We start from the raw sequence: 20,292 nt of genomic DNA, 5'->3' as shown, positions 1-20,292 counted from the left end.
TGGGAGTACGGAGTAAGGTGTATATAAACTTATATGTGACAGTCTGACTTGATTTGTAAACGTTCACTTGAAGCTCAATAAAAGTTAATAAAAAAAAGTTAAAAAAAGATCAATGATTTCACTACACCAACAGAAGAATGGAGAAAATCATATGATCTTCTTAATAAATGCAAAGAAAGCATTTCATAAAATTCAAAATTCTTAGCGAATGTAGAATAGAAGGGAACCTCTTTAATCTGATGAAGAATATTTACAAGAGATGTATAGCCAGTACCATACTTCATGGTGAAATATTCAAAGGTTTCCCTTCAAGACTGAGAAACAGACAAGGATGTCTGCTATCAGCACTTCTACTGTAATATTGTGAAGATGTCAATTCTACCCAAGTTGATCTACTAACATAAGGCTAAACAGTCCAATGAAACAGAATACAGAGTTCAGAAACACACCTACCCATATGATTTACATCAAAGGTGATGCAGCAGGGCAACAGCAACAGGGCAGTTTGGAACGTCTCACAGTATCACCTAAAGATGAACATATGCATACCCTACAACTCAGCAATTCCAAGTCCAGGTGTATATTATTGTTTGTTGATGTCAAGTCAATTCTGACTCATGGAGACCCCATGTGTTACAGAGTAAAACTGCTCCATAGGGTTTTCTTGGCTATAACCTCAGCAGAAGCAGACCGCCAGGCCTTTTCTTCCGTGGTACCGCTGGGTGGGCTTAAACCACCAATCTTTAGGTTAGCAGTCCAACGCAAACCATTTGCGCCACCTAGGGACCTTTCCAGGTATATGCCCAACAGAAATGCATAATATGTGCACCAAATAACATACACAGAGGTTCACAGAAGCATTCTTTGTAAGAGCAAAACAGCTGGAAACCCAAAAGTCCATCAAGAATAGAAGGAATGAACGGGAATGAAACATCTATTGCTACGTGCAACATAGATGAATCACACTAAAGAATTCCATCCAGGGGTTCTTCAGTTACACGGGTGTGTTCAGTTTGCAAAAATGCATCTAATTTTATACTTATGAGTTGAGCACTTTGTTGTATATATGCTCACACACACAAAAATTTTGATGAAAAAGCTTACTTAAAAAGAAAATTATACCATCACACTACAAGTAACCTGTGATTGAAACTTCAAAGTTATCTTTTAAAAACGCTTCTTCTTCCACATTCATTTGCGTGCAGAGCTCTCCTCTACCAGAAGATGAGCTGTGGACCAAAATGTGCCCATTTCTCTTTATGTGACCTTCATTTTCTAGCACATCGATTTGTACAGGGTAGGCCCTCAATGAATTCTGAATAGGTGTTCAAAAGCCTCTCTCCCTTATTTTGGCATGATTAATCACTGGACTTCTTTATTATTGTTGTTAAAAAATTTTGTCAATTTGCTTGGTAAAAACTGGTATCTCAGACATATTTTAATTTTCACTTCTTTGGTGACTGGTAAGATTGAATATTTGTCGATATGGTCTATGACCATTTATATTTTTCTTTCTGTAAGCAATCTCTTCATTCCTTTTGCCCACTTCTTCTCTGAGAGTTGTGCTGATTCTTCACCATCTGTAGAATAAGGGGATTAGCCCTTTCCTCTCGCGTGCATTATAGAGGCCAACCTTCTTTCTGACCAGTCCAGCACTACAATCATGTCATCGCCTAGCTGATTCACCACTGTCTGCACTGTTGTATGCCTGAAGGGAACTGGAATCAGCTGTATTTTTTTTTTCAATTTCCATTTAAGAAATGTCTAGAAGGCACAAAAAACAAATAAAATGTGGAAGCCAGAAATCACTGCTATATACATACTGTCCCACTTTCTCACGTCTGATGTTTGGTGGTACAGAAAGCATCTGGCAAAGTATAATGGGACCCTGACTCAAGCAGCTACATGCTGTTACAGTTCTTCTATTGTGAATATCTAGAACGTAAAGTTAGACTCACATCTCTTTTAATTAAATCTCAAAGAACCACAATATAACACTGGGCCTGAATCCAGCCATTATCACAGCTGGCATGAAGCCACAATCAAAAAACAGCGCCACCTACCTGTAGTGCAGGAAGCCGGTTTTGCTGGTTGGGAATCACTTTTAATGAGATCATTCCTTTGGTTTCTTTCTATTAAAAAATGGGGGGGGGGGCAGAAAACAAAATTGTTAGGAGCACTACCTGGGATGACTCTGGATTTCATGAAGTCATTTTTCCCCTCGAAAAGCCCCAGATGTTTTTACCAAACAGCCACCTTTACATTTTGAAATTTTATAGAACAGTTCCCCCTTCACTATTAGTCCATAAACCAGTGTAAAAAGAAGAAAAAGCTAATTATTTTCCCTCCTTCCCACCCTCAGCCACAAAAGTACCCAAATGAAGTATATAAAATGAAGTCTGGCATGAATACAACCACACCTTTCTCCAAGTCAAGAAAAGCATTTGCATATATAAACATATTTACACACACACACACGTAAGTTTTTTGTTTTTTTAAACAAATATAGAATTAGGCCACATACATTACTCTATAACGTGGAGTAGATTCCAACTCATGGCAGCAGTGTTGTTGTCAGGCGCCATCTGAGTTGGTTCCGACCCATAGTGACACTATGTACAACAGAACGAAACACTGCCCAGTCCCGCGCCATCCTCACAATCGTTATGCTTCAGACCACTGTTGCAGCCACTGTGTCAATCCATGTAATTGAGGGTCTTTCTCTCTTTCACTAACCCTCTACTTTTCCAAGCATCATGTCCTGCTCCAGGGACTGGTCCCTCCTGATAAAATGTCCAAAGTATGTGAGACGAAGTCTCACCATACTTGCCTCTAATGAGCATTCCGGCTGTACTTCTTCCAAGAAACAGATTTGTTCCTTCTTCTGGCAGTCCACAGTATATTCAATATTCTTCACCAACACCATTATTCAAGGGTATCAATTCTTCTTTGGTCTTCCTTATTCATTGATCCAGCTTTCACATGCATATGAGGTGACTGAAAAGACCATGGCTTGAGTCAGGTGCACCTTAGTCCTGAAGGTGACAACTTTGGTTTTCAACACTTTAAACAGGTCTTTTGGAGCAAATTTGCCCAATGCAACTAGTCTTTTGATTTCTTGACTGCTGCTTCCATGGCTGTTGATTGTGGATCCAAGGAAAATGAAATCCTTGACAACTTCAATACTTTCTTCATTTATCATGATATTGCTTATTGGTCCAGTTGTGAGAATTTTTGTTTTCTTTATGTTGAGGTGCAATCCATACTGAAGGCTGTGGGTCTTTGATCTTCATTAGTAAGTGTTTCAAGTCCTCTTCACTTTCAGCAAGCAAGGTTGTGTCATCTGCATAACACAGGTTGTTAATGAGTCTTCCTCCAATCCTGATGCCCCGTTCTTCTTCATATAGTCCAGCTTCTCATGTTATTTCTCAGCATACAGATTAAATAGGTGTGGTGAAAGAATACAACCCTGAAGCACACCTTTCCTGACTTTAAACCAATCAGTATCCCCTTGTTCTGTCCAAACAACTGCCTCTTGCTCTATGTACAGCTTCCTCATGAGCACAATTCAGTGGAATTCCCATTCTTCCCAACATTACCCATAGTTTGTTATGATTCACATAGTCGACTGCCTTTGCACAGTCAATGAAATACAGGTACACATCTTTCTGGTATTCTCTGCTTTCAGCCAAGATTCATCTGACATCGGCGATGATATCCCAGGTTCCACATCCTGGTCTGAAACCAGCCTGAATGTCTGGCAGTTCCCTGTCGATGTACTGCTGCAACCACTTTTGAATGATCTTCAGCAAAATTTTACTTGCGTGTGATTATTACTGATATTGTTCGATAATTTCTGCATTCTTTGGAATAGGCATAAGTATGGATCTCTTCCAGTCAGTTGGCCAGGAAGCTGTCTTCCATATTTTTTGGCATAGATGAGTGAGCACCTCCAGCACTGCATCTGTTTGTTGAAACATCTCAGTTGATATTCCATCAATTCCTGGAGCCTTGTTTTTCACCAATGCCTTCAGAGCAGCTTGGACTTCTTCCTTCAGTACCATCGGTTCCTGATCATATGCCACCTCTTGAAATGGGTGAACATCCACTAATTCTTTTTGGTATAATGACTCTGGGTATTCCTTCCATCCTCTTTTGGTGCTTAGCGCATCGTTTAATATTTTTCTCTTCAATATTACAACTCAAGGCTTGAATTATTTCTTATTTCAGCTTGAAAAATGCCAAGCATGTGCTTCCTTTTTGGTTTTCTATCTCCCAAGTGTTTGTACATGTCATTATAATAGTTTGTCTTGCTGAAAAGCCCTCTGAAATCTTCTGTTCAGCTCTTTTACTTCATCATTTCTTCCTTTTGCTTTAGCTACTTGACGTTCAAAAGCAAGTTTCAGAGTCTCCTCTGACTCCATTTTGGTCTTTCTTTCTTTCCTGTCTTTCTAATGACCTGTTGCTCGCTTCATGTGTGATGTCCTTGATGTCATTCCACAACTCCCCATGAGTGACCCACCATGGGTGACCCTGCAGGTATTTGAATACCGGTGGCATGGCTTCCAGCATCAGAGTAACACGCAAGCCCCCACAGTACGAGAAACTGACAAACACGTTTCAACACTTTAAAGGAGTCTTTTGCAGCAGATTTGCCCGATGCAGCACTTTGTTTGATTTTTTGACTGCTGTGTCCGTGGGCTTTGATTGTGGATCCAAGTAAAATGAAATCCTTGACAACTTCAATCTTTTCTCCATTTATCATGATGTTGCTCATTGGTCCAGTTGTGAGGATTTTTATTTTCTTTATGTTGAGGTGTGATCCATACTGAAGGCTGTGGTCTTTGATCTTCATCAGTAAGTGCTTCAAGTCCTCTTCACTTTCAGCAAGCAAGGTTGTGTCATCTGCATAATGCAGGTTGTTAATGAGTCTTCCTCCAATCCTGACGCACTTTATTCTAGCTCTGTGATTTTAGGCAAGTGATTTAACACCTCTAAGTCCTTGTTTTCTCATCTATAACATCACAATAGTATTCCTTATTTTTACCTCATAGACTTGTTACGAAGATCGAATGGGATATTATAAATGAAAAGTTAAGTATGCTCTTTAGATTCAATTGATATTTGTCCAGTATTTACTATGTGCCTGGCATTGTGTTTGGTGCTTGTTCAAGATATTTTCTATTTTCTCATGTGGTTTCTTCTGTCACCTATGGGTTACTTGGAACTGTGTAGTTTAACTCCAAATATTTTGGGATTTCCCAGATATCTTTCTGGTTTTGAATTCTAGTTTAATTTCATTGTGGTCAAATGACAAAACTTGTATGATTTGAATCCTTTTAAATATGTTGAGACTTTTTCAATGGCCTAGCATACAGTCTACCTTGGTAAATACTCTACGTGCACTTGAAAAGAATGTGTATTTTGCTGTTGTTGGGTGGAGTGTTCTACAAATACCTATTAGGTCTAGTCGGCTAATAGTGTTCACAGAAGAAATTAGAAAATATCTTGAACTGAATAAAATTAGAAACACAGTATAACAATTTGTAGGACGCCACTAAAGCAGTGCTGAGGGGGAAATTTATAGCACTAAATGCCTCTGTTAGAAAAGAAGAAAGATTTCCAATGAATGGCCTCAGCTTCTACCTTAAGAAACTAGAAGAAGAACCAACTAAACTCAGAGAAGCAGAAAGAAGGAAATGGACAATCAGAAACAGACTGGATGAGACCTTGGCAAGTGAACACGGGAGGACTTTTAAAAGATAACTCTAAAGTGGATTACCTGTAGTATGATGGTGGAATTATACATATATATTTATATATGTATTTGCATATTTACATATAAACTATTTGAAGGATGTGAGGGAACCAATTCATTATTTTGGAACTGGTAAATAAAGAGAAAGAATGAAGCACTTATCCTGCATTTCCTATATGAATTATACCACTGGGTAACCAGATAGTAAATTAGGGGAAAGTTTCTTCGTAGAAGTATTCTAACTAAAAAATGAAGAAGAGATGATAGAATTAGAATATTGCTTTTTTACAATTCCTAATTCCGCAGGAAGCATCAAAAGAAGATGAAAGGAATACAGAGTCACTATGCCAAAAAGAATCGATTGACATTCAGTCATTTCAGGAGGTAGCATATGATCAGGAACCGATGGTACTGAAGGAAGAAGTCCAAGCTGCATTGAAGGCATTGGTGAAAAACAAGGCTGCAGGAATTGATGGAATACCAATTGAGATGTTTCAACAAACGGATGCAGCAGTGGAGGTGCTCGCTCGTCTATGCCAAGAAATTTAGAGGACAGCTACCTGGGCAACCAACTGCAAGACGTGCATATTTATGTCTACTCCCAGAAAAGGTGATCCAGCAGAATGCAGAAATTATCAATGTCATTAATAGTACATGCAAGTAAAATTTTGCTGAAGATCTTTCAAAAGTGGTTGCAGCAGTACATGAACAGGGAACTTCCAGAAATTCAAGCTGGATTCAAAAGAGGACGTGGAACCAAGGATATCATTGCTGATGTCAGATGGATCCTGGCTGAAAGCAGAGAATACCAGAAGGATGTTTACCTGTGTTTTATTGACTATGCAAAGGCATCTGACTGTGTGGATCATAACAAATTATGGCTAACATTGCGAAGAATGGGAATTCCAGAACACTTAATTGTGCTCATGAGGAAGCTGTACATAGATCAAGAGGCAGTTGTTCGTATAGAACAAGGGGATACAGCATGGTTTAAAGTCAAGAAAGGTGTGTGTCAAGGTTGTATCCTTTCGCCATACCTATTCAGTCCGTATGCCGAACAAATAATACGAGAAGCTAGACTATATGAAGAAGAGCGGGGCATCAGGAATGGAGGAAGACTCATTAACAACCTGCGTAATGCAGATGACACAACCTTGCTTACCGAAAGTGAAGAGGACTTGAAACACTTACTGATGAAGATCAAAGACCACACCCTTCAGTATGGATTACACCTGAACATAAAGAAAACAAAAATCTTCACAACTGGACCGATAAGCAACATCATGATAAATGGACAAAAGACTGAAGTTGTCAGGGATTTCATTTTACTTGTATCCACAATCAATACCCACGGAAGCAGCAGTCAAGAAATCAAAAGATGCACTGCATTGGGCAAATCTGCTACAAAGGACCTCTTCAAAGTGTTCAAAAGCAAAGATGTCACCTTGAGGACTAAGGTATGCCTGACCCAAGCCATTGTGTTTTCAGTTGTCTCATATGCATGCAAAAGTGAAACAATAAATAAGGAAGACCGAAGAACTGATGCCTTAGAATTGTGGTGTTGGTAATGAATATTGAATTTACCATAGACTGCCAGAAGAACGATCAAATCTGTCTTGGAAGAAGTATAGCCAGAGTGCTCCTTAGAAGTAAGGATGGCAAGACTGCATCTTACATACTTCGGACGTGTTATCAGGAGGGATCAGTCCTTGGAGAAGGACATCATGCTCAGTAGAGGGTCAGGGAAAAACAGGAAGACCCTCATGGAGATGGACTGACACAGTGGCTGCAGCCATGGGCTCAAGCATAACAACAATTGTAAGGATAGCACAGGACTGGGCAGTATTTTGTTCTATTGTACGTAGGGTTGCTGTGAGTCAGAACCTACTAGAGGGCACCTAACAACAACAGAATAAAGTGGAGCTGGGATTCGGAGCTGTTATGGAAGACTGGGGTCTTCTAGACCCCCCCGCCATCCAATGTTCTTTTCATTACACCAGATTGATGCTCAGTTATTTCCCCTGTTTTAGAAGAGAATTGTCATTTCTATCACAAAAAAAGATTGTTGTTATTGTTGTTAGCTGCCGTCGAGTCGGTTCCAACTCATAGCAACCCTATGCGCAACAGAACGTAACACTGCCTAGTCCTGTGCCATCCTTACAATCGTTGTTATGCTTGAGCTCATTGTTGCAGCCACTCAACAACGAGGTGCAATCCACCTCGTTGAGGGTCTCCCTCTTTTCCGATGACCCTGTACTCTGCCAAGCATGACGTCCTTCTCCAGGGACTGATCCCTCCTGACAACATGTCCAAAGTATGTAAGACTTACTCTCGCCATCCTTGCCTCTAAGGAGCATTCTGGCTCTACATCTTCTAAGACAGAATGCCTGCTGCCTGACACACCGTGTTGTTGTTGTTGTTGTTGTTAGGTGCCGTCGAGTCGGTTCCGACTCATAGTGACTCTATGCACAACAGAATGAAACACTGACCGGTCCTGCGCCATTCTCACAATTGTTGTTATGCTTGAGCTCACTGTTGCAGCCACTGTGTCAATCCACCTTGTTGAGGGTCTTTCTCTTTTCTGCTGACCCTGTACTCTGCCAAGCATGATGTCATTCTCTAGGGACTGGAGATTAGCAGTGATAAAAGTGCCCTAAATAAGGTATAGATACTTTAACAAAAAAAAAATGAGGTACAATGACACCAACATGGACCTACACTTCATGAAGAGAACAGATCGTAACCCAACACAGAAAATACGTACCATTGCTTTCTGTAGCTGATCAACAGAGTGATTAGTCACATTTGTACCATTGATTTCTAGGATCTCATCCCCCACGTGAAGTGAGCCTGCCACGAAATGAAAAATCAATCCACAAAAGAATAAAAGTTCAAACAAGAACTGTCAATATAACTTGAGATACCATAGAAAAGAAACCATAATCTAGAGCACTGTATTAAGGGGGCTGTTTGAAATACTCTGGATTGAGAACATTCATCCATGAGAGATGGGAATATCCTTTGGATTCCCTCAAGTAATGTACTAGGGCAAGCACCTGGCAGTTGAAGACTATCTCATTCTCCTTGACCTCAGTACTCCAACAACAGACTACAAACACCTTATCCTCAAAGTCTCCTGAAACTAAAGTGACTGCAGATTCTAGGACACACCTGCACATACTAAAAAGAATAACAAAGCAAGGTAAAGAACTCAGTATTCATCATTCATCAGCAAGTTCAATTTTTCTTTGTCATTTAGGTAACACACAAAAATTGTATCAAATGGTAAAGTCAATCAAATGTTTAGATTCTGTGTGAAGAGTGGTTAGCAATATTTGTGCTACCCTGGATACAAAAAAAATGTCATAACTAAACATAAAGGGGCAGGAGCTAGTGGGGTAGGAAAACTACTTCTTTTTGAGTCGCCATGACTACAACACTAGGAAAAGTCCCAGGCAGGGCTCCGAGCAAGGTATAAATCAGGAAGGCAAATATAGGCTACTGTCAACTCCTAAAAACATGCTGTATTTTAATTTATTACTTTGCTCTCTCGCTACCCCCCCCCAAAAAAAATAAAAATAGGTTTTACTAAATGGTGCAATTGAAAATTGATGGCAGCGTAACATTAAGGAAATACAATTATATGTGATTATTTGTTTAATGGCTATTTTCTGTTAAACTGTTAGCTTAAGGAAGGCAGAGATGGTCTCTTTTCTTGACTGCTATATATTCAAAGCCTAATGTGATTTTTTTTAATGTTATGGGTGGCATGTAGTTATGGCCCAAATGTTAACTAACTGGAAAACTATCAGTAATAAGTAGGTGTGTGAGAATGCTCAGAGGGAAAGGAAGTAGCACTGAGCCATTCATACTAAGATCTTATCACACAATTATTCCAGGGAGCTAGCTGTTAAAATCCCTTGGCACAGTCACAAAAATGCTACCAGTTTTGAAGAATATAAGCTTCATATCCCACACCACTGAACAGGGTGTAAATGACTAATCTCTGAATACAGCATGACCTAGGACCCCCTGCAGAGTACCTTGTCTATGAATCATGCCTCCATGAAGAATTCTGGCCACCGTACAGCACTGCTTTTCATTCAGCTTCAGAGTGATTCCCTGAAATAAAGACAATGGTACAGCAAGCTTATTATCTTTCAAACAACTTAAAGTGATTTCTCAGAAAAAATATTTTCCATCTATACCAAGGACAGTCCTCAACTAGGACAGGCATGAGTCCTGGTTTAAAAAGAAGAGGCTTGACATAGGGATGAAGAGACACAAACACTTGATTGCTTCCATAGCTCCATAAGTAGCCTTCTTTGTTTCCTCTTGTGGCCCGTGACTCACGGGGTCAAGAGGAAGTGGTAGGTAACAATATGACAACAGATTTACCATGGGCTCCTCTGTGATCTTCTCAAACTGTATGAGTCGCACTTTTCGCACCTCCTGCCCTTTGGCAGGGCTACCTGGGGCAGCAGACCCGTTGGTGTACATGTCCTCAGTCACAGCATTCAAGTGCTGTGACACAGCCTGCCAAGTCAAAACAACAGAGCAATGTATGAAATACAAAGGAAAGGCTCCCAGTTGGTCCCTCATCTCCAATGCTAAAACCTACAAAGCTCTGTAAACTAACAGGTATTTCGTAAGTTTGGCATCCAATGGTCTTTTCTTTTTTAACTATTTTTTGAAATTTTATTTATTTTGTTGTTCTTGAGAATATACACAGCAAAACATACACCAGTTCAACAGTTTCTACATACCATTTAATGATATTGATTACATTCTTGGAGTTGTGCAACCATCCACACCTGCCTTTTCTGAGTTGTTCCTCCCCCATTAACATAAATTCACTGCCCCCTGAGGTTCCTATCTAATCTTGCCAGTTGCTGTTGTCACTTTGATCCTGTATACATACTTCTTAAAAAAGCATAATACTAAAGGCATACTTTTTTTTTTTTTTTTTTACTAGTTAAGCTAAGCTATTATTTGGTTTAAGAAGACTTCAGGGGATATTTTTGGTTCAAGGTTTAAAGACTATCACAGGGCAATAGTTTCAGGAGTTCATCCAAACTTCATGGTTCCAAGAAGTCTGGTGTCCATGAAAATTTGAAATTCTGTTCTGTATTTTCCCCCTTCTGGTCAGGACTCTTCTATATAAACTTTGATCAAAATGTTCAGTAATGGTAGCTGGGCACCATCTAGTTCTTCTGGTCTCATGACAAAGAATGCTGTTGTTCATGGAAACAGCTAGCCACACATTCCATATCCTCCTTTATTCCTGATGCTTCTTCTTCCTCCATTGCTCCAGGCAAATACAGATCAATTGTCGTGCCTTGGATGTCCACTAGCAAGCTTTTGAGACCCCAGGCACTACACAATAAACTAGGAGGTAGAACAGAAGCACTAAACATGTGATTAGGCCAATTAACTGGGATGTTCCATGAAACCATGACCCTAAACCTACAAACCAAGAAACCAAATCCCATGAGGTTTCTGGCTGTACATAGGCAGCCTCAGCAGCTACTCTTTTTGTTTGTTTTTTGTCATAAATACATCTATCACACAAATTTTGCCATTTCAACTTTTTATGGGTGTACAGCTTATACACAGCAATTACAATAATGAGCTGTGCAACCCTACCCTTAATCAATGCGACATTTCCATCACCGTTAACCCCCCCACCCGCCATTTCTGCGTACCTTCTGCCCCTGGTAACCACTAATAAACATTGTTCTCTACACATTTGCCTTCTCTTGTCTTGTTATATAAGTGAGGCCACACGCTATTTGTCCTTTTGTGGTTGACTTATTTCACTCAGTATAATGTTTTCGAGGTCCATGCATGTTGTGGCATATATCAGGACTTCGTTTCTCTTCATAGCTGAGCAGTATTTCATTGTATGTATGTATCACATTTTGTTTATCCATTCACCTGTCGATAGGCATTTAGGTTGTTCCCAACTTCTGGCTACTGTGAATAGTGCTCCAATGAACACTGCTGTACACGTCTCTTTCTTAATCTCTGCTTTCAAGTCTTTTCGGTATATGATATACTAGGAGCGGAATTGCTGGGTCACATGGTAGTCCTATTTTCAGTTTTTTGAGGAACTGCCACATAGTTTTCCATAATGGCTGCATCATTTTGCATTCCCACCAGCAATGGGTAAGGGTTCCAATTTCCCCATATCTTTGCAAACATTTCTTATTTTCTGGGTTTCTTTTTTCTTTTTTTAAATATCTTAGCCATCTTAACTAAAAAAAACCTGTTGCCAAAGAGTCGATTCCAACTCATAGCGTCCATCCTAAGTAGGAGTGACATGGTATCTCTCTGTGGTTTTGATTTACATCTCTCTGATGGCTAATGACATTTGTCATCTTTTCATGTGTTTGGTGGCTGTTTGAATGTCTATTCAAGTCCTTTGCCCCCAATGATCTTTTTAATAAACTGTGCTGAATTGATTAGATAAGTATATGGAAAAAAACTAATCTTGACCCCTACCTCATTTTATATACAAATTCAATTCCAGAAAAATTGTAGATCCAAATGGGAAAGGTAAAACAACCAAGCTTTGACAAGAAAACACAGGAGAATATCTTCACGACCTTCAAATAGGCAAAAATGTCATGTACACGACATAAAAGATACTAACTATAAGGAGCCCTGATAGCACAACGATTAAGTGCTCAGCTGCTAATCAAAAGGTCAGTGGTTCAAACCAAACCCAAAGGTGGCTCCACAGGGGAAAAGATCTGGTGAACTGCTTCTGTAAAGATTATAGCCTTGGAAACCCTATGGGGGCATTTCTACTCTGTCATATGGGGTCACTATGAGTCGGAATTGGCTCGATGGCACACGATAACAACAACTAACTATAAAATGAAAAGTCAAAGGATAAACTGGGTTACTTTGAATTAAGAATACCTGTTCGTTAAAAACCTCCATTAAGGTAGGTAAAGAGTTCTTAGACAAGACACAAGAAACATAAAATAAAACAACTGACTTAATCACAACTAAAAACTTCTGTTCATCATTAGATACTTTTAAGAAAACTAAAAGGCCTGGCATAGCCCAAGAGTAAACATTTTAATACATCTGACAAAGAAACTGTATTCAGAATATATAAATAACTCTTACGACTCAATAGCAAGATAACATACAACTCAATGAAAAGATGGGTGAAAGACCTGGACACTTCCCAAAGGAAGATATATGAATGCCAATAAGCACAAGAAAAGATACTCAACATCATTAATCATTAAGCCCACTGCCATCGAGTTGATTCCAACTCATTAATCATTGGGGAAATATAAATTAAAATCACAAGAAGAGACCACTTCACACTCATTAGAATGGCTAAAGTAAAAAAGAAAGAAAATAACAAGTGCTGGGGCTCTCATACATTGCTGGCGGGAACATTAAATGTTGCAGCCACTTTGGAAAACAGTTTGGTAATTTCATAAATACATACATATATATATATATATATATACACGCATACATATATGTGTATATATATATCTTTTTGTGGTAAATATATATGTAACAAAACATTTGCCACTCCAACATTCTTCACATGTACAATTCCATTAAATTATGTTTATCATATTGTTCGACCATGACTGTCAGCTCTCTGTGTGTATACATAACCAAAAAAACCAAACCAAAACCCAGTGCCGTCGAGTCGATTCCGACTTATAGCGACCCTATACGACCGAGTAGAACTGCCCCATAGAGTTTCCAAGGAGCGCCTGGAGGATTTGAACAGCCGACCTGTTGGTTAGCAGCTACAGCACTTAACCACTATGCCACCGGGGTTTCCCGTGTGTGTACGTATGCAGCAGTATATCGACAGGGAACTGCCAGAAATTCAAGTCAGATTCAGAAGAGGATGTGGAACTGGGAATATCATTGTTGATGTCAGATATATCTTGGCTGAGTGCAGAAAATATCGGAACGGTGTTTACCTGTATTTTATCGACTATGCAAGTGCATTTAACTGTGTGAATCACAACGACTTATGCATAACGTTGCGAAGAATGGGAATTCCAGAACACTTGATTGTGCTCGTGAGGAACCTGTACATAGATCAAGAGGTGGTTGTTCAGACAGAACAAGGGGATACTACGTGGTTTAAAGTCAGGAAAGGTGTGTGTCAGGGTTGTATTCTTTCACCGTACCTATTTAATCTGTATGCAGATGACACAACCTTGCTTGCTGAAAGTGAAGAGGACTTGAAGCACTTACTGACAAAGATCAAAGACCACAGGATTCAATATGAATTACACCTCAACATAAAGAAAACAAAAATCCTCACGCTAGAGCAATAAGCAACATCATGATAAGAGGAGCAAATACTGAAGTTGTCAAGGATTTCATTTTACTTGCATCCACAATCAACAGCCATGGAAGCAGCAGTCAAGAAATTAAAAGACGCGTTACACTGGGCAAGTCTGCTGCAAAGGACCTCTTCAAAGTGTTGAAGAGCAAAGATGTCACCCTGAAGACTAAGGTGCGCCTGACCCATCCATGGTATTTTCAAGCACATCATATGCGTGTGAAAGCTGGACAATGAATAAGGAAGACTGAAGAAGAGTTGACGCCTTTGAATTGTGGTGTTGGCGAAGAATATTGAATATGCCATGGACTGCCAAAAGAATGAACAAATCTGTCTTGGAAGAAGTACGGCCAGAATGCTCTTTAGAAGCAAGGATGGCGAGACTGTGTCTTACATACTTCAGACATGTTGTCAGGAGGGATCAGTCCATGGAGAAGGACATCATGCTTGGCAGAGTACAGGGTCAGCGGAAAAGAGGAAGACCTTCAACAGGATGGGTTGACACAGTGGGTGCAACAATGAGCTCAAGTATAACAACAGTTGTGAGGATGGCGCAGGACCGGGCAGTGTTTCGTTCTGTTGTGCATAGGGTCACTATGAGTCGGAACCGACTCGACGGCACGTAACAACAACAACAGGAGTGTGTGTGTCTATACATACATGTATGTGTGTGTTGTTGTTGTTGTTAGGTGCCATTGAGTCAGTTCTGACCATAGTGACCCCATGCACGAAGAATGAAACACTGCTCGATCTTGTTGTACCATCCTCACAATCATTGTTATGCTTGAGCCCATGGTTGCAGCCACTGTGTCAGTCCACCTCGTTGAGGGTCTTCCTCTTTTCCGCTGGCTCTGTACTTTGGCAAGCATGATGTCATTCTCCAGAGAGTGATCCCTTCTGACAACATGTCCAAAGTATGTAAGACACAATCTCACCATCCTTGCTTCCTAAAGAGCATTCTGGTTGTACTTCTTCCAAGACAGATTTATTTGTTCTTCTGGCAGTCCATGGTATATTCTATATTCTTCGCCAACACCACAACTCAAAGGCATCAGTTCTTCTTCGGTCTTCCTTCATTCATTGTCCAGCTTTCACACGCATATGATGCGATTGAAAATACCATGGCTTGGGTCAGGCGCACCTTAGTCTTCAAGGTGACGTCTTTGCTTTTCAAGACTTTGAAGAGGTCCTCTGCAGCAGGTTTTCCCAATGCAGTGCATCTCTTGATTTCTTGACTGCTGCCTCCATGGCTGTTGATTGTGGAGCCAAATAGAATGAAATCCTTGACAACTTCAATCTTTTCTCCGTTTGCTATGATGTTGCTCATTGGTCCAGTTGTGAGGATTTTTGTTTTCTTTATGTTGAGGTGTAATCCATATTGAAGGCAGTGGTCTTTAATCTTCATCAGTAAGCGCTTCAAGTCCTCTTCACTTTCAGCAAGCAAGGTTGTGTCATCTGCATAACGCAGGTTGTTAATGAGTCTTCGTCCAATCCTGATGCCCTGCTCTTCTTCATATAGTCCAGCTTCTCGGATTATTTGCTCAGCATACGGTTTGAATAGATATGGTGAAAGGATACAACCCTGATGCACAGCTTTCCTGACCTTAAACAAATTAGTATCCCCTTGTTCTGTCTGAACAACTGCCTCTTAATATATGTAAAGGTTCCTCATGAGCACAATTAATTGTTCTGTCAGTTTGTCGTACTGTGGGGGCTTGCATGTTGCTGTGATGCTGGAAGCTCTGCCACCGGTATTCAGATACCAGCAGGGTCACCCATGGAGGACAGGTTTCAACTGAGCTTCCAGACTAAGACAGACTAGGAAGAAGGACCCAGCAGTCTACTTCTGGAAAGCATTAGTCAATGAAAACCTTATGAATAGCGGCAGAACACATTCCTGAGAAGTGCCCAGTAGCCTATTCAGGGGCCTGAAGGAAAAGGACTGGAAGATCAGAGACAAGGAGGTCTGGGGTTGAGGCTTTAACTCAATAAAATTTTCATTTTAACTTACTGTATGCTTTCTAAGAGGTCAGTCAAAACTCTGATAAGATGGTGAGTTTTGAAGTATTGTTAGTTACTGGATGGCCTCAAATGAGGGAAGTACTGAGAAATAGAAACTGCCTTACAGTGCAACTAGATCAACAAAAAGCTCACATGACTCCGAGTAACATGGCAGTGCTGTTAGAACCAAACTGTATTAACACAGGGCTGTGTTTATAAAAGTGACTTCTGATACCTGGGAGCACGGAAGTCCACGTAAGTGCAAGATATTCCACAGTAGATAATGCAATAATACAGTTAATACCACATCAGCATGAGCTCATTCTGGGCATACAGACATCTCACAGTCCGAAAATCAATGGGGAAGCTCTTTATGTTCTGATGTTAAATAATCTTTAAGGTATATTGTTCAGCAAAAAAAGGAAACAAAGTGAGGAAGAATATTCTATCATTAGCATAAATAGTAAAAAATGAATACAAGCATATTTGTTTGTAAATGCTTAAACTAGCTCTGGAAGGAGACATAAGAAACAGTGGTTGCTTTTAAAACAAAAAAACCAAACCCGATGTCATCGAGTCGATTCTGACTCAGAGCAACCCTAAAGGACAGAGTAGAACTGCCCCATAGGGTTTCCAAGGAGTGCCTGGCGGATTCGAACTGCCGACCTTTTCGTTAGCAGCCGTAGCTCTTAACCACTACACCACCAGGGTTTCCAGTTGCTTTTAGGGAGGGGAATTAAGTGGCTATTGCATGGGGTGAGAAGAAATTTTTTTCTATGTATATGCACTTATACCTTTGAAATTCTGTACTATGTGCCTGTGTTATTTTAATAATAAAGGAATTCGTAAAAGAAAAAAGCCAGCAGTGGTTATAAATCTGAGGCATACCTTTTAACGGCAATATATACAACTGTATGGGTTTGAGTCCTGGGTAACTCTGGGCATGTTTCTTGACCCCTCTTGTGCTTTAGTCTCCTCAGCTCTAAAATGGGGATAATAAAAGAATGTACTTGATAGGGTTGTGAAGAGGCCAGTGTTTAATAGAACACCTAGAAGCACTCGGCAAATGTTGGCTGTTGTTAAGATATGCACAACATCTGTAGGGAATACTGAGATACGTTAAAATTCTGACCTACCACCCAGTGCCGTCGAGTTGATTCCAGATGCTAAAGAAGCTGCCTGTGACTCATAAAAGCTCTACAAAGTCCAATGCTTTCTATACTGGCAAGATGGAATTTTCCTAAGTGATTGTGTTTCTCGTTCAAGTTGGCAGACTAAGTACCTCTGTGTATCTCCTCTCCCTCCTGGAACCGTGTTTAAATGAGAGTAAAGGAGCAGGGAGACATAAATGCACAAAAAAGATGAGATTTCTATAACTTTCTAGAAGACAGAAAGCAAATGTGGGAATAATCATTGATAAGGCAGAGTTGAGAAAGCTCAATCTTAGAATGTACACAGAAGAAGAATTTGCCAAGGAGAGAACTGCACAGAAAAGCTACAGGTCTAGCCACTGGGCCCACTTTCAAGGCAGGAAGAAGGAAGAAGGGCCAGGCCAGTGGCATCTGTCCCAGGACTTCCCCAGCAGACATCTGTTTATGTCTCGCTGGCCAGAACTGTGGCACATGGCCATGCCAAGCTGCAAAAGGGGAATCTTGCCATCCCAACCAAAATGAGGGATCTTTGAGTAAGTGAGAAGTAGGAGGAGGCTGTTGGGAAGGCAACCAACAGTGTCTGCCATTTCTAACAATATAAAAACCATTTACTGATTTTCACTTTTTTAGAACCTACCTATAGACAAATTGTAAAACAAGTATAGTTAAAGAACAGATTATAAATGTCAGCACCAAGACGATACCACAGTACATATCTAGAAGAGGGGAGAAGAAACGAAGAAAAGGGGATACTAATCTCACCACTTTATGAACTGGAGAGTCAAGAGATAGTATCTATACTGGATGGAACAATAAATGAAAGAATAAATATAGTATTTAAAGTTTCAAGGGTAACAACAAAGCAGAAGGTACAAACTGATAGCCCATGAATCTGCTTCATTTGCACCATGTGTTTTTTGTTTTGTAAAATCAGGAGATTCCAACTTGTCTTTAAAACCACAGAAGATCTGGCACAACTGAGCCTGTATCTTAACATGGCTATAGGAGGCCAGGACTGAGGAATGGAGGTCTCCTCGCAGATGGGCACATGCTCTCCAGGTCGCCCCAAGTTTCACTGATATGGAGGCTGAGTGTCAGCTGCCAAATGGACATCCATAGGCAAAAATATGAACCTCGACCTAAGTCTCACACCTTATATAAAAATTAACTGAGTGGATCATGGTCTTAAATGTAAGATGTAAAACTATAAAAGTTTTAGGAAAAAAATAGAAATTCTTCAGGATCTAGGGCCTGACACCAAAAGAATGATCCATAAAACAAAAAGAAGAAAAAAAAGAAATTAGACTTCAGAAAAATTAAAAACTTTTGCTCTATGAAAGCCCATTTAAGAGGACAAAAAGACAAGCTACACACTGGGAAAAATATTTGCAAACCACATATCCAACAAAGGACTAGTACCTAAAATATATAAAGAATTCTCAAAACCGAGCATTGAAAAAAAAATCCAATTAGAAAATGGGCAAAAGATATGAACACACATTTCACCAAAGAAGATATACGGAAGGCAAATAAGCACATTAAAAGATGTTCAACATCATTAAACATCAGGGAAATGCAAGTTAAAAATCACAATGAGGTTATCACTACACACCTATTAGAACTGCAAAAATAAAAAATAGTGACAATACTAAATGTTGGCAAGTATGCATACATCACTGGTGAGACGGTAAAGTGGTACAGCCACTCTGGAAAACCATCTGACGGTTTCTTAAAAAACTAGACAAGCAACCACCGTACAACCAGCAACTGGGCATTTACCTAGAGAAATGGAAACTTATGTTCATTCAAAAACCTATACATGAATGTTCATGAAACTTTATTCATAATCGCCCCAAACTGGAAACAGCCCAGATGCCCTTCAACAGATAAATGGTTGAACAAACTGTGGTACCGTGAACTCCTTTCAGCAATAAAAAGGAAAAAAATTATTGATATACACAACAACCTGAATCAAGCTCCTGAGAATTGTGCTGAGTAAAAAAAGCCAATCCCAAGAGATTATATACTACGATTCTTTTATATAGCATTCTTAAAATGACAAAATTATAGAGATGGAAAACAGATTCACAGTTGCCTGGGGTGAGGGACGGTCAGGCGAGGGGGCAGCACCAGGGAAGTCTTCTGTGGTGATGGAACAGCTCTGTACCTTGACTGCAGTGGTGATTCTGTGAATGTATGCGTGGGATAAAACTGCATAGTACTCATCTACTTTTGATATTATACTATTACTGCCCACCTAGTATATGGAGTTGAGCTTATTATATACCATAACTAATAAAATGGCTGGCATGTACTGTTTGCTTGCAACCAAAGAACTAAAACTAAGAGACAGCTTGGTACCAGAGAATGGGTACAGACAACCTGCGCTAGACAGGACTGGTTTTAAAGCAATGAGATTCCCAATCATATTCTGGGATGGGGCAGTAAGAGTGACCAAACAGTTCTTTAAATCACTGCCCTTGGTGACCTAGGACTATGTGGCTGAAGCTCTGAGAGACAATCTGAAGTGCTCTATGTTTTTACCACATGCGTGTCTTAGCGATTGAATATATAGAACGAGGAATGTATAGGATAAGTAGCACTGATTGAATGACTGCTGTAAAAGAACGATGAGCTGAAATAAATTTCTGGTCTCAAGCATGAAATAAAAAATAAAATAAAATTCAGGAGTTTCCTTGATCCTGCCTTAAGAATCTCTTACTATTAGTAATTACGTTGCTGAAAAATTTGGAATGCAAACTCAGAAATTCTATGGGTTTATCAGCAACTGTATTTACCAAGACACATAAATAGTAGTTGCATTGATTCACCTGTATTTCCAGACTTGTTGGCCTCCCTATATAATGCTCTAAGGAATGAAAGATTAGAAAATCTTTGTCCACAGAATACAAAATGACCTTTGAAAGCAGGGAGAAATCTACAAGTAATATTATCATCTGTTCATAGTGTACCTAGAACAGGAAGATAAAGTAGCACTCTTACCTCATATTCTTATTCAGCTTTATTACCAAGATTGCTTT

The 20,292-nt window shown here is 39.8% G+C and overlaps 1 protein-coding gene across 1 annotated transcript in view; it reads right to left on the bottom strand.

The window, feature by feature from the left end:
- MPP1 (MAGUK p55 scaffold protein 1) overlaps nucleotides 1-20,292 on the bottom strand; it is a 46,084-nt gene that overhangs the window by 17,514 nt on the left and 8,278 nt on the right. The window contains exons 2-5 of the mRNA XM_049872414.1: nucleotides 10,157-10,294; nucleotides 9,802-9,880; nucleotides 8,523-8,608; nucleotides 2,064-2,132 (exon numbers count right to left, since the gene is read on the bottom strand). Coding sequence (XP_049728371.1) covers nucleotides 2,064-2,132; nucleotides 8,523-8,608; nucleotides 9,802-9,880; nucleotides 10,157-10,294 — 372 coding nt within the window. The remainder of the gene's footprint in view (nucleotides 1-2,063; nucleotides 2,133-8,522; nucleotides 8,609-9,801; nucleotides 9,881-10,156; nucleotides 10,295-20,292) is intronic.

This window comes from Elephas maximus, chromosome X (assembly GCF_024166365.1).
Source record: "Elephas maximus indicus isolate mEleMax1 chromosome X, mEleMax1 primary haplotype, whole genome shotgun sequence".
Taxonomy (NCBI): Eukaryota; Metazoa; Chordata; class Mammalia; order Proboscidea; family Elephantidae; genus Elephas; species Elephas maximus.
The sequence above is the reverse complement of the archived record's forward strand: the minus strand, read 5'-3'. Positions and strand labels throughout refer to the sequence as shown.